The sequence below is a fragment of the Myotis myotis genome, unplaced genomic scaffold (assembly GCF_014108235.1).
Source record: "Myotis myotis isolate mMyoMyo1 unplaced genomic scaffold, mMyoMyo1.p scaffold_m19_p_2, whole genome shotgun sequence".
In the NCBI taxonomy this organism is placed as follows: Eukaryota; Metazoa; Chordata; class Mammalia; order Chiroptera; family Vespertilionidae; genus Myotis; species Myotis myotis.
In genome coordinates, this window is record NW_023416324.1 from 53,868,578 (window position 1) to 53,884,420 (window position 15,843).

A 15,843-nucleotide genomic window follows, 5' to 3' on the forward strand; every position below is an offset into this window, starting at 1 on the left:
AAATCCTTGCTTTTTCAGAACAAATTTGTAGTTGTTCTATTGTAGCCTTATTGGTAGCCTTAAATGTCAGTGGATCTCTGATTGCTTAGGTACAAAGTATATGGTGATGGTTGCAGCTGAGCAATTCTGTGGGAGTGACTGAGGAAGCCACTCGGCATTTAACTTGAATTATATTTCCACCAAGAAACAGCAAAAATTATGAACCTGGAGGTCATGGTTCAATTCCCAGTCAGACACATGCCCAGGCTGCGGGCTCTATACCCAGTGTGGGGTGTGTAGGAGGCAACCAATCAATGATTCTCTCTCATCATTGATCTTTCTATCTCTCTCCCTCTCCCTTTCTCTCTGAAATCAATAAAAATATATTTTTAAAAAAGAAGAAACAGCAAAATAGAAGCAACTGCAAACTACTCACTTAAAATGATCCTCCATGCACTTAAGCCCATCTTCCTTCTTTCCCAAGACTCATGAAAATAAAAGGATAAAAGTAAAAACAGGAAAAAAAACCCCTCACCATTCCAGGTAAGGGTACAGAGGATGGGGTCTGTTCACAATTATACAGGAGAGTTCAACAATTTGGGGAAGATGAAAAGCATATGAGAGTGTGTGGAGTGATGGATGCACCAGAGAGGCTACAAAAAGGGTGGGACATTATTTTGCCTGTTAGAAATAATGAGATATGTTGGACTCAGAATTAAGAGAAATATGGCCAAAAACGAGATTAACGGAAAGTTCATATACAGATCTATAGTGCAAATCAGCACCTTTATGCTTCTGAGAATTCCAGCATCCAGACAATAAGTAAGTAAGTAAGTAAGTAAGTAAGTAAGTAAGTAAGTAAATAAATAGGCCAAAATAGAGGCCTCTTTTGTTGAATTAACCTTCTGGGAATAATAAGGGCTTCTGTGGGGTGTGGCACCGCAGCCTACAACCTTTCATATTGTGGCATTTTGAGAGCCAATGTCTGACAGAGAGCAACCCTCTAGTTCCTGAAATCTGGCAGCCAGAACAGCTGTCACCCCCTCCCCCCTCACCCCATAGAACAGAGGCCTCTCTGGAAAACTGACACAGCAGTAGAGCAAATTTACACAAGAGACCTGATCTTCTTTCTTTAGTAAGAGTGGACATGTTGCTTCACTTAGATGCCAAAATGATACAAAACTTATATGGAAGACCTTTGCCCTCTTCATCTTTCCTGTTTCCCTATATGAAGACCGCAGATTGGGTAATTGGACTGCTTCAGAACATGTTCAAAGTTGTTTTAACACAACCTTTTTTTTTTCTTATTATTATTCCAGGGAGGAAGGGAGAAGGAGAGAGAGATAGAAACACCAATCTCTCTCAATGAGAACCATTGATCAACTGCCATCTGCAAGCCCCCTACTGGGGATCGAGCCCACAACCTGGGCATGTGCCCTTGACCAGAATCAAAATCCGGGACCCTTCAGTCTGCAGGCCTAAGCTCTATCCACTGAGGCAAACCAGCAAGGGCTCTTTTTAAGCTGAAGTTTTCGTAGTAGCCAGAAGGTGGCATCAAAATCACTTGAGTTCTCACTTTTTAGTGGAAATTCGAAGAAAAGGACCACCCCCAAGTATCATGAATAACTTCTCTGAAATCTAAAAGGCAGAAAAAGTTACACATCAACAAAGCACTCCATTTTCTCTTGAGGGTTCTCTTTTATCTGTTTTGACATTTTAGAAAACACCCAGTGTTTCTCCTTTTGGTTAGGCATGGATAAATAAAACAAAAAAAAATTGCCAAACCCCACATCCCAAATACTATCACACTATCTCTAAACATGGAATTTAAGCTCAGTGACAAGAAATGTCTTTGAGAGTTGAGAATCAAGGGGCTAAAGTACTTCATGACACTAACAAGTACAAATACTCTAATTGTTACAAGACTAACAAGAATTTTCTGGACTAAATTGTTTGGGGTGCCTAAATTGCTTACACATCCTGATAAATGCATTTCATTTTGAAATGGAATCTCTCTCTCTCTCTCTCTCTCTCTCTCTCTCTCTCTCTCTCTCTCTCTCATTTATTTGTGTGTTTTTTAAATTTAATGACATTTTTTGCCAGTTTATGTTTAAGATCTTTAGGACTAGATTAAACATGTAACATAGAAAACCAAAGTCACTGCAATCTATCAATGTGCAGCCTGAAAAGTACAGGATTTGGGGTTAGAACATGCTATTTTTGCCATTTAGTAGTCAGTTGAACCTGAATAAGTACTTTAACCTTTCTGAATTTCAGTTTCCTAATTTTCTAAATGAGAAAAATAATGATGATGTCCACTTAGCAGTGTTGTTATGTGAATTTGATAAGATTTTTACACGGACCTTGGGAACAAATTACTCTCTTATCTGTACTACCCCTTTATTCTCATTCATTTAACAATGCCAATGTTGCAGAGGCTGAGGATACAAACAGTAAAAAAGACAGAGGAAGTCCCTGACCTAAAAAATGTTGGTTCTAGTAAGGGGAGATAAAGAAGTCAACAAATTTATAATCAGGGTAATTCAGGTAGTGATTAAGTACCCAAGACAATACATCAAGGTCTTGTGCCAGAACCTAACTAGAGAAAAGATAGTGAGGGTGAGTGTAATGGTTCAGGTGGGTTTGCTAGCATTAGACATTATTCTTAAAGTAGCACACTGCCCCAAACATGCTAGATTGAAATCTATGATTTCTTTTTTTTATTGTCTAGTTACTACTTAATTTTTCCAGTTTTATTGAGATGTAATTGATGCATAACATTGTACTAGTTTAAGATGTATAACATAATGATTATATATATATGTACAAATCTATACTAATAAAAGAGTAATATGCTAATTAGACCAGGAGATCTTCCGAAAACCTTCTGGACATTCTTCCAGACAAAGCCTGGGGCTTGGCCGGCCTGCAAACTGCCCCCAAACGGCCCTCAGCCCCTCACCCAGGCTGGAAAGGCACCCCAGCGGGGACCCCCACACTGAAGGGGCTGTGGCCAGCCTGAAAACAGCCCTCAGCCCCTCACCCAGGCTGGCCACACTCCCATGGGGTGAGGGTCCCCACTGGGTGGCTTGACCAGCCTGAAAACAGCCCTCAGCCCCTCACCCAGGCTGGTCAGGCACCCCAGTGGGGACCCCCATCCTGAAGGGGGTGTGGCCAGCCTGAAGACGGCCCTCAGCCCCTCACCAGGCTGGCCAAGCACCCCAGCGGGACCCCTACCCTGATCCAGGACACCCTTCAGGGAAAACCAGCCAGCCCCAACCTGTGCACCAGGCCTCTATCCTATATAATAAAAGGGTAATATGCAAATTGACCCTAACAGCAGAATGACTGGGAATGACTGGTCACTATGACACACACTGACCACCAGGGGGCAGACGCTCAATGCAGGAGCTGCCCCCTGGTGGTCAGTGTGCTCCCACAAGAGGAGCTCTGCTCAGCCACAAGCCACACTGACGGCTGCAAGCACAGCGGTGGTGGCAGGAGTCTCTCCCGCCTCGTCAGCAGTGCTAAGAATGTCCGACTGCAGCTTAGGCCTGCTCCCCGCTGGCAAGTGGACATCCCCCGAGGGCTCCTGGGCTGCCAGAGGGACATCCCCCGAAGGGTCCCAGACTGCAAGAGGGCACAGACCGGGCTGAGGGAGCTCCCCGAATGCACAAATTTTTGTGCACCGGGCATCTAGTCTATACTAATAAAAGAGAAATATGCTAATTAGACTGTGAGACCTTCTGGACAAAGTCATGGGGGCGGGGCCGAGGCAGAGGCAGTTAGGGGCAATCAGGCCAGTGAGGCGGGGGCAGTTGGGGGTGAGCAGGCTGGCGGAGGGGCAGTTAGGAGAAAGCATGCCAGTGAAGAGGGGCAGTTGGGAGCAAGCAGGCCAGCAGGGAGCATTTGGTGGGGAGCAGGCCAGCAGGGGGGACAGTTGGGGGAGAGCAAGCTGGCAGGGGGAGGGGGCAGTTGGAGGCAATCAGGTCAACGGGGTAGAGGGGCAGTTGGGGTTGATCAGTCCGGCAGGGGTGGGCAGTTGGGGTTGATCAATCCAGCAAGCAGAGTGGTAGGGGTGATCAGGCAGGCAGGCAGGTGAGTGGCTAGGAGCCAGCAGTCCTAGAATTGCGAGGGGTCCCAGATTGGAGAGGATGCAGGCCAGGCTGAGGGACACCCTCCCCCTTGCTCGAATTTCATGCACCAGGGACCTAGTAATTTCTAGAAGTTTAGTTAACATTTACCACTTCACATAGTTAGAATTTTTTATTGTGATGAGAATGTTTTTTATATATAGGGTGTCCCAAAAAATGTAGATACATTTGGAATTATAAAGGCAGTGTATATTAAAATACGTTTCATTTTCAAAATTGAGCTTTAGCTGTTAAAGTGTGTATACATTTTTTGAAACACCCTGTATATTTTTTTAATTGTTAACAGTATTACAGATGGCCTCCTTTCCCCCACCCTTACCCTCTCGATCCAGCCCCCACCCCAGGTCTTAACCAATGTCATTTTTTAAAGAAATAGAACACAGAAATCACCAGATTTGTATGCAACCACAAATGACCCTGAATAGCCATAGAAATACTGAAAAAAACTGGAGGTATCACACCACCTGACTTCAAATTATACTATAGAGCTACAATAATCAAAACAGTATAGTACTGGTGGACAAAGAGACACACAGACCAATTGAACAGAATTGAGAGCCCAGAAATAAAATCACATGTATATGGGCAAATAATTTTATCCCTACAGGAGACCTTTAAAAATTGCCTATTTTACAGAACTAGAGACTTAGAGATTTTTATTACTTTTTGGTGCTCTATTTGTCCTTCATAGGGTGAAGTGTCTGTTGTCATTGCCTAGGATGTTTTTAGTTGCTGAGGTTAAAATAAGAATTACCACCCTAGATCAGAGTTCAGTCTAGTTGTCTCTAATAGGCAACGAAGACCTTTTGTTGGAGTCAATTTGTCCACTATAAACTCAACTTGACATGATTGAGGGTCTCCTTCCCACCCAAATTTTAGGTTCTCTTAGTTGTCTATAAAAATTCTACTCTATGAATTTTGTTAACACCTTCCTGAATCTATTTTTAAAATCTGTGTATCTCAAATAATATGCTCCACAGTTGTGGGTGGGAAACTCACCAAAGCGTTCTGAGCCTTATTTGCTGTTGGTGGTGGCAGGAGGACAGGGACTGTTGTTGCTTTGGATTTTATCCATTCAGTACCAGCTTTTATAGAAACTGAATTGGTTATAAAGAACCAGATCTAGTAACAACTCCAATTACTAGTGGGAAAGAAGGCAAAATTTTCTTAAAGTGTGAGATTTATGTTTTTGTTTTGCTTTCTTAAAGTAAAGAAATAAAAGAAAAAACTTTTTCTGTTTCAATTAACACTGGAAAGGAATTTGATGGAACCTTGGTCCTTGCTTGTTTCTGCTACTTAAGGTCATTGCCTTGAAAAGTCTACCACACATAGAGGACTTTCTGGGTTGGCTCCTCACTTGAGAGGGGGAGTGATTTATCAGAGTGATTTAATTACAGCAAACACAAATCTAACAACAGCTTTTTAATCTCTAGCTTTTTAACAGCTACTCAGAACTCAGCCTTCCAAAAGCCATTTCATAAGGCACTTTAAAATATGGCTTCTGATGAAATCACTGGTCCAACTCATCCATTACCATTATATTTTCATTAAGCAACATCTTCATGCAATCTAACAAAATGCTGTATAATAGTGACATCTTGTCTTACGTCATATAGTATGAAACTCTCCAACTGCTTATAAACTGTTTCAGGAAAACGTGGAGGGAAGGCCTTCCTTTTGAATTTCAATCTTGTTAAGAAGTCCAGTAAGATGAATGCAAACGTGGTTTCCAGGTTGTAGCTTAAACAGTAAAATCAGACAAAGCAAAGGTGGCCATACTCACTCATTGGGGGTGCCCTTCTGGCCACAAAAGTGGCCCTTGCTGTCTGTAGGGTAAGCCACTCTTCTGGGGTCGCCATGTACCCAGGCTGCAGGAACGAGAAAGGACAAGCACTCTATCAGCAACAGCTGGCTGAAAGCAGTGTACGTGAGAAATTAGAATGCACCACTGCAACATTCTAACCTCTCCCCTCAGTCAGAGAAGATTATTGATTTCCTTCAAAGAGTAATTTCTTAATGAAAAGTAAAATAAAATATGGATGAACCAGTCAGAAAGCACATTTCTCTTATTCTCTCGGTATGCCTCTGGATTGAAGCCAAAGCATGAGGTAATGCACTTAGAAAATGACATTTATTAAAATGTGAATTAGAGGCACACTACAAAAGCTTGAAGTCATTTTTTTTTGAGAGCTCAAAACTAAATGACTTCATAGCAGAGCTAATAAATTTACAGTAAATAATGTGATGTCATTCTTTTGGGTTATGCATAAGTGAAAACACTTAAAAATTTAAAGGAAGGAAACTATAATGCCCAATTCAAACTGATTAGGTTTTTTTATGATTTCATGTGACATTAAAAAAGGCAAACAGTAGCAACTTCACAGGCAATCTATAATAATAAAAGCATAATATGCTAATTAGACTGGATAGCCAAACAACCTTCTGAATGTCATTCTGAACGTCCTTCCAGACGAAGCTGTGGTGGTGGGGGCTGAGGCAGAGATGGCTAGGGGTGATCAGGCAGGCAGGTGAGTGGTTATGGGTGATCAGGCAAAAAGGTGAGTGGTTAGAGTCAATCAGACAGGCAGGCAGAGGCAGTTAGAGGCATCAGGCAGGCAGACAGAGTGGTTAGGGGTGATCAGGCTGTCAGGCAGAGTGGTTAGGGGTGATTAGGCAGGCAGGCAGAGTGGTTAGGGGTGATCAGGCTGTCAGGCAGAGTGGCTAGGGGTGATCAGGCAGGCAGGCAGAGTGGTTAGGGGCATCAGGCAGGCAGGCGAGCAGTTAGGAGCCAGCGGTCTCGGATTGTTAGAAGGATGTCCAACTGCCAGTTTAGACAGACATCCCCTAAGGAGTCCCGGATTGTGAGAGGGTGCAGGCCAGGCTGAAAGACCCCTCTCCCCTCTCTACCACACTCCTGTGCATGAATTTGTGCACTGGGCCTCTAGTACATAATAAAGATTTACTGTACCCTGTCTGATCATCTCAAGGCTTACTATAAATATCAAGTGTTCTAAAAGTTCATGAAAACTGAAGACTCAGTTCTATTTTCTCTGAAGACCCTGGCTCTATCTCATACAAACTCATCAATCTGATTTTCCAAAAAGTACAAACTTTACTTGACAGCTAGACTACAGAACCACAGAAAATAACATGCATTAACTAAATTGGGTAATATTCCCTAATTCTAACTGATTATTTCTAACTTCTCCAATTTGACTAATATAGATTTTAAAACTCTAGGAAATGCATTGGTCAGCTAATACTTGTCTCTAAATGGACAACATATCTCTTTGTCCTTTGCTTCCCTTAACATTTTCCCAGCTATCTCCTTACCCACATTCACTGGGTTTGACAGTTGATATTATAATTCAATAAGCCTTATATACATGGACAATGTGACTTAGAAAGATTAAAGAAATCAATTCTGAATGAGAATTTTAATATGGTAGAGAAATGTTTCTCAATTTTTCTCATCCATCTAAGCCTTTCCTTTTAGTCTCTAAATACCCAGGAAAGTCCCCTTTGTCTAATTCTTTCTCAAATGTTCTAGAGGTCAAATCAATTTCATCTTCTAATAGCTTCTTATAAAATCTGACTCATTTGGGCATCACTCCACTGCCATATCTTCCCACTTTTATTTCCCAGAATAAAGAAAGTGGACTATAAATAAGGCATTTAAATGACATCTAAGCGTTCAACATCTATGTCTCCAGACATGATTTCATTAAATTTAGTTTTAAATCTTAGTTTGTCACACTTTGGCTAAACTGAGGAATAAGATCTAATTTTTACCTGACTTTATTTTCTATAATATGTTTAACTTTATCCTGAAATGTTTTATTTCTTTTCCATACCATTATTAATTTGGAGATGGGAACCTAAAGAAGCATTTGGATATGCTAATTAATATATTTATGACCCTGAACAAGTCACTTAATTGCTTTGAGTCTTGGTTTTCTAATTTGTAACCATAAAATGGGTATAAGAATACCCAGCTTCATAAGAATGTGGAGAATATGAAAGATGGTGAAAGCAGAATGCCTGACATAGAGTGTGAAGTCGGTCATGTTAGTTCCTGTCTTATCTGGGTTTCACCAAAACCAAACATTGAGACGAGAACTTTGATGCAAATAGTTAATTTGAGAAGTGATTCCAGGAAGCTTAAATGGCTGTGAGGAAAAGTGATCCAGGGAAGGAGGCAAAGCAGTAAAGGGCACGCTAACAAGTGGGATGCTGTTGTGGGCAGCACTGACTCCCGCCTGCTGGGGACCTTCTGAGGAACCAGTGGGCTGCAAGCCAACTCAGAAGGGCCAAGGGGATGAGGAGTGGGGTGTCGGCAGCTTCTACTACATATATACTGTGTGTGTGTGTGCGCGCGCGCACGTGTGTGTGTTCTTTTCGTCCTCAATCAAAGAATTAGACATGACAGGTATGTATCCTGTACTAGAGGTTAATCCCAGCATTGTTTATGTCAGAGTTCTCAAGAAACACATTAAAAGGAAAGAATCAAGTTTGTAGAAGGCTTAGAGAAGAAGTGGAACCTGAGAAATACAGAAAAATTACCAGGATTTAGACAGGTGGCCAGGAGTAGGGAAGAATGTTAGATTGAGGAAATAGTCTAAAAATGCGAGTTTCCGATTAATTAATTGCTCACCATGTGCCAGATACTATGCTAAATGCATTGTACCCATTGTCTCAGTTGAGTCTCACAGTAACTCTATATCAGTCTCACAATAATCCTATGAAGTAGATAACTAACTTTATAGGAAACTGTAGTTCAGAGTTTTATTTACTTCTCAAGATCACACAGCTTTCAAGAGGCATAAACAGGGCTTGAAGTTAGGTGTGTTGCTCTCCCAGGCCCACGATTTAACCACTACTAGACTCTAGTAGCTGTAATGCTGCTGCTAAAGGATAGACTAGCAAAAAGCTTGTTCACAGTGGGACAACAAGGAGAGCAGCTATGTGAGGGTCAGCAGTATGTTGGGCACAGATGTAGGAAAGGAGATGACACAGGTACTTTTGGAGCCTCTGTCATTTGAAAAGAGCTTTGTACTTGGCTGAGGAGGGAGAGTGATTGGGAAGGATATGATGCCTCGGGCAAAGATAGAAGTGTCAGGGGAGGAATGCTCTTTGTTGATTTTGTGGTTTGGAAGTGTGGCAGGTGGCTGTGTGTAATAGCTGCTGCTACACCTCTCTCCATGCAGCCTCTGGCACAGAAGTCGTGCTGCAGATGGTCTGCGTTTGAGCTGCAAGGGCCAGTACAACCAAGTCACCTCAGTCAAGGGTATTTTGTTTCCTTTATCTGCTCTGCCAAGCATATATCTCACCCACCTCTACTGGAAAAATATGACAGAAATAAAAAAGGAAAAAAGAGATGTGCAGCAACAGTTACTGTGTCCATTAATAAACTAAGGGGCTTTTTACATTAAACTAAGAGACCTCTCACATTTTACTCCTTTTCTTGGAATTTCTCTATTCATGGAATTTCTAGAATTGTGCTGTCCATTAAGATAGCTACTAGCCACCTGTGTCTACTGAGCACTGATGTGTGGCTCATCTGAACTGAGATCTGCTATAACTGCAAAGTGCACATCAGATTTTAAAGTGTGTGAACAAAAAATAAATGTAAATATCAATAATTTCCCAAATAAACAAAATCAGAAACGATAGAGGCGAAATAACAACAGACCCCACAGAAATACAAATGATTGTTAAAAAATACTATGGACAGCTCTACTCCAACAAACTAGACAACCTGGAGGAAATGGACAAATTCCTAGAAAAATACAACATTCCAAAACTCAATCAGGAAGAATCTAAAAATCTTAACAGGCCAATAACTATGGAAGAAATTGAAGCAGTCATCAAAAAGCTTCCAGCAAACAAAAGCCCAGGACCAGACGGCTTCACAGGGGAGTTTTACCAAACATTCAAGGAAGAACTAAAACCTATCCTCCTCAGACTACTACAAAAAATTCAAGAGGAAGAAACACTTCCAAGCTCATTCTATGAAGCCAGCATCACCCTAATACCAAAACCAGGTAAAGACAACACAATGAAAGAGAATTACAGGCCAATATCCCTCATGAACATAGATGCCAAAATCCTCAACAAAATCTTAGCAAATCGGATCCAGCAGTACATCAGAAAGATCATACACCATGACCAAGTAGGATTTATCCCAGGGATGCAAGGATGGTACAATATCCGCAAGTCAATAAACGTGATACATCACATAAACAAATTGAAAGAAAAAAACCACATGGTCATATCAATTGATGCAGAAAAAGCATTTGACAAAATTCAACACCCATTTTTGATAAAAGCTCTCAGCAAGGTGGGAGTAGAAGGATCATACCTCAACATAATAAAAGCCATATATGACAGGCCCACAGCCAACATCATACTCAATGGACAAAAACTAACACCATTTCCCCTAAGAACAGGAACAAGACAGGGATGCCCCCTCTCACCACTCCTGTTCAACATAGTACTGGAAGTGTTAGCCATTGCAATTCGGCAAGAAGAAGAAATAAAAGGCATCCAAATTGGAAAAGAGGAAGTAAAACTGTCCTTATTTGCAGAGGACATGATATTATACATACAAAACCCTAGAGACTCCATCAAAAAGCTACTGGACTTAATACATGAATTTGGCAATGTAGCAGGATACAAAATTAACCCCAAGAAATCCGAGGCATTTCTATACACCAATAGTGAACTTTCAGAAAGAGAGATTATAAAAACAATCCTGTTTACCATCGCACCAAAAAAATTAAGCCACCTAGGATTAAACTTAACTAAAGAGGTAAAAGACCTCTACTCAGAAAACTACAGGACGCTGAAAAAAGATATAGAGGAAGACATAAACAGATGGAAGAACATACCGTGTTCATGGATTGGTAGAATCAACATCATTAAAATGTCCATACTACCCAAAGCAATCTATAAATTCAACGCACTTCCCATTAAAATACCAACGGCATACTTCAGAGATCTAGAACGAACTCTCCAAAAATTCATCTGGAATAAAAAAAGACCTCGAATAGCTGCAGCAATCCTGAAAAAGACCAAAGTAGGTGGGATCTCAATACCAGATATCAAGATGTATTACAAAGCCACTGTTCTCAAAACTGCCTGGTACTGGCACAAGAATAGGCATATAGATCAATGGAATAGAATAGAGAGCCCAGAAATCGACCCAAACCAATATGCTCAATTAATATTTGACAAAGGAGGCAAGAACATACAATGGAGCCAAGATAGTCTCTTCAATAAATGGTGCTGGGAAAATTGGACAGATATATGCAAGAAAATGAAACTAGACCACCAACTTACACCATACACAAAAATAAACTCAAAATGGATAAAGGACTTAAATGTACGACAGGAAACCATAAAAATTCTAGAAGAATCCAAAGGCAACAAAATCTCAGACATATGCCGAAGCAATTTCTTCATTGATACAGCTCCTAGGGCACTTGAAACGAAAGAGAAAATGAACAAATGGGACTACATCAAAATAAAAAGCTTCTGCACAGCAAAAGAAACCATCAACAAAACAACGAGAAAACCCACTGTGTGGGAAAACATATTTGCCAATGTCATATCTGATAAGGGCCTAATCTCCAAAATTTATAGGGAACTCATACAACTTAACAAAAGGAAGATAAACAATCCAATCAAAAATGGGCAAAGGACCTAAATAGACACCTTTCAAAAGAGGACATTCAGAAAGCCAAGAGACATATGAAAACATGCTCAAAGTCACTAATCATCCGAGAGATGCAAATCAAAACAACAATGAGGTACCATCTCACACCTGTCAGACTGGCTATCATCAACAAATCAACAAACGACAAGTGCTGGAGAGGATGTGGAGAAAAAGGAACACTTGTGCACTGCTGGTGGGAATGCAGACTGGTGCAGCCACTATGGAAGACAGTATGGAGTTTCCTTAAAAAACTGAAAATGGAACTCCCATTTGACCCTGTGATCCCACTTCTAGGAATGTATCCCAAGAAACCAGAAACACCAATCAGAAAGGATATATGCACCCCTATGTTCATAGCAGCACAATTCACCATAGCTAAGATCTGGAAACAGCCTAAGTGCCCATCAGTAGATGAATGGATTAGAAAACTGTGGTACATCTACACGATGGAATACTATGCTGCTCTAAAAAGGAAGGAACTCTTACCATTTGCAACATCATGGATGGAACTGGAGAGCATTATGCTAAGTGAAATAAGCCAGTCAATGAAGGAAAAATACCACATGATCTCATTCATTCATGGATAATAGAGACCATTATAAACTTTTGAACAATAATAGATACAGAGGCAGAGCTGCCTCAAACAGATTGTCAAACTGCAGCAGGAAGACCGGGGAGGGTTGCGGGGCAGGAGGTAGGGGGGTAAGAGATCAACTAAAGGACTTGTATGCATGCATAGAAGCATAACCAGTGGACATAAGACATTGGGGGATAGGGGAGGCTAGGGGACTGTCTAGGGCGGGGGGATAAAATGGACACATATGTAATACCCTTTGTAATACTTTAAGCAATAAAAAAAAAAAGAGAGAGAGAGAGAGAACGTAATCTCCCTCTGAGTGTGGGCTAGACTAGTGACTCACTTTTAATGGATGAAAATAGTAGACATGATGGTTTGTGACATCTGAGACAAGATCATGGAAGTTCATGAATGGCATCACTGTTTCCTCACTTGCTCTGGGGAAAGCCAATTGCTATGTCATGAAGACACTCAAGGAGTCCTATGGAGAAGTCCACACAGCGAGAAACTGAGGCGTCCTGCCAGCAGTCAGCAAGGAAGTGAGGCTTTCTGCTAACAGTCATGTGAGCGAGACACTGTGGAAGTGGATCACCAGCCCCATCTAAGACTCGTGAGACGGTCAGGCAGAACCACCTACCTACACTCTAAAATCGCTGTCTCACAGCAACTATGAGACAGCACATGTTGGTTTTAGCTATGAAGTGTGGTGCTAACTTGTTACTCAGCAATAGATAACAAGAACTTGCTCTGTGCTGAGTGTGTGGGACTACTAGGCACTGCATAAATTCCTGGTGGGAATATAAATTGGACCGATGCTTTGGAGACATATTAGGCAATGCCTATTACAGTAAAAATGTAATTCCACATGTGGAAATACATCCGAAGATATACTTGCACTGGTGTGAAATATTAAACAATTTTGTTTATTGCAAAAAAAAATCAATAATTTGTACTGATTACATTTAAGATAATAATATTTGTAGTTAATAAAATATATTATTAAAATTAATTTTATATTTAAAACATTTCTTTACATAGAGCTACTAGAAATTCAACTTATACGTGATGCACATTATGTTTCTCATGGACAGATCTGCTCTAGAATATTTCTCCACAAATAAGGTGATTAACAGTATCATAACATTTAAACTACTCCTTAGGGCCCAACCAGTTATACAGTATCTGATATCTATTTACTTTAATTCTGAAAAGAAAGTTAACATGACAGTGTTATCTTAAAGTGCCAGTCTAGAATATGGTCAAGCTCCTCATCACTCATACTGAATTATCATCATCTTCCTATTCATTGAGTCACTCATTTATTAGGCCTTACCTGTGATAGACACACAAAGACTGAGGATATAGAGAAAAACATTCATATTTATTATAATAATTGTTTCATAATTAACACATTCTCCCTAAGGGAACTATTATCACGCTGATTGGTCAGTGCAGAGGGAAGATGGTTTCTGAAGAATGATATCGCATTCTCTTAAAGTCAACCAAGCCATGACCTTAATTTTAGATGCTTTTTAAGTTATAGTCTCTGTACTAAAACAAATAAAAGTAGACTCTGCCACCTTGGATGCAACAGTTTTTCTAACAAAAGCTTTGCCATTCCCGAAAATACCAGGAGCACCTGCTTTCACCTGGCAGGGAGAGTACTGCATCGTCACTATCTGCCCTCAACATTGTATGACTTCCTAGCTCGTTGCCATAATTTAGTCTGTAAAGTTTGATAATATATTTACTCCACAGGATACCAGAGATTCTTCACATTGATGCAGATAAGATCTGGAGAGTATTAAATAGCATGAAATCTTGATACCTTAGGAAACCATGTATGCCATGGATGAAAAATATATCTCATGAAAATACAGTGGTCTTCCAATGAAGACCTGAGGAGCCCAGTCGTGATATCTCCTCCAAAGTAAATGGTAAGCTCTGCACCTTGCATCTGCTGCTATTAAGAGAGAAGAACAACACTTATTGCCTCCCAGATTTGAGTATGACCCAGAGAAATAAAATGCTTTTCAGATAAAACTGTACAAGCAGTTCTGCCACTAGCTCTATATGGCAGAATGGACTCAATGGTGTTTAAAATCTCTATCAGAGAGCAGAATGCTGTATGGGGCCTGTGGTAAATGCCTATTAGGGAATCACAGTTGGAGGTCCCTAGGGTTTTGGAGAAAATTCATGTTCTTTCAGCAAATAAATTATTTTGTGAAGTAGCTCCTGGACCCTGAATGAACACTCAATGACATAAGAAGCCCCGGATGAACCGGATGTTATCTGATCCATCAATCCTAAAGTTGGCCATGCCCAGTGGCACGACAGTATTGGGGAGCTGAAGTGGTATATTCATTCAATGCTTGTGAAGGTCATAAAGGCAGAAGACAATTTCATTCACAGATTGCTCACAATAATAGTGTATTGACTTCTGGGGCACTGCTTCAGCACATACCTATGGTGCATGGAAAGGTCGCTATGAGCAGTTGACTGGGAAGGAATAAAATTAAACCAGATTTATAGGTGTCTAGGGAAGATCTGTTGGCACAGCTCTTGGAACATTTTTCTAGTTACCCACTTTTACTGGGAGAAGAAATGACCTGCCTATGATCTATTCATAGACAGAGGCCAATTGTTTGACTAAAATATCATAGACTGGAAAATAAAAATATTAGACAATGAATGGCAAGGGAGTATGATAAATAACTAGAAGGACCAACCTCAAAATGAATTCAGAATATGAAAATATTCATGTCTACATGGCTGCTTAGTAAAGATCCTTCTATAGAGGTATCCTTTACTAATCAGTTGGAAAAGTACTTGTTCAATGATTTTGTGAAAAAGTAATCATGACAACAGGGTTGAAGGCTATGACTGAGTTTTGTTAGCATGGACATTTATTCACAAAAGCTGACCTGGCCCCTACAATTGCTTATGTGACACACTGTCAGCAGTAGAGGGTCACACTGACTCTGATCACCCCGAAGCAGCTAGCCTATGGAACTGTAGGATTCCATATGAAGATCTGATTAATGCACTCCTTAGGAAGCAATGCCTTTCAAGGTGGGGTTGCTATTTTCCAGAATACAACAGGGTCAGAGCAGGACACACATGTTGTACTCACACAGATTAATTAAAGAGAGTTTCATAAATAAATATTTACAGCAAGATGGGTAGAGTTTTGAGAAACAAAGAAGAGTTGGTACAGAGGCTAGCAACAGTAGGGTGCGGTTTTCAGGCTCAGGGTAGAAGGAGTTATCTGTGTCCAGAGAGAAGCCAAGTAGAAAGAGCTGACTGACTGAGGGGTTGGAGCCTTAGGTAGAAAGACATCCCAGCAAGAGAGCCAGAGGAACAAATTCCACAAACTCATTCTCCTACCCGCCAACCTATTGTCAGCACTTCTCACC

At 40.7% G+C, this 15,843-nt stretch overlaps 1 protein-coding gene across 1 annotated transcript in view; it reads right to left on the reverse strand.

The window, feature by feature from the left end:
* SLC44A5 (solute carrier family 44 member 5) overlaps positions 1-15,843 on the reverse strand; it is a 90,745-nt gene that overhangs the window by 62,788 nt on the left and 12,114 nt on the right. Inside the window, exon 3 of the mRNA XM_036348455.1 lies at positions 5,917-6,001. Within this exon, the coding sequence (XP_036204348.1) occupies positions 5,917-6,001 (85 nt within the window). The remainder of the gene's footprint in view (positions 1-5,916; positions 6,002-15,843) is intronic.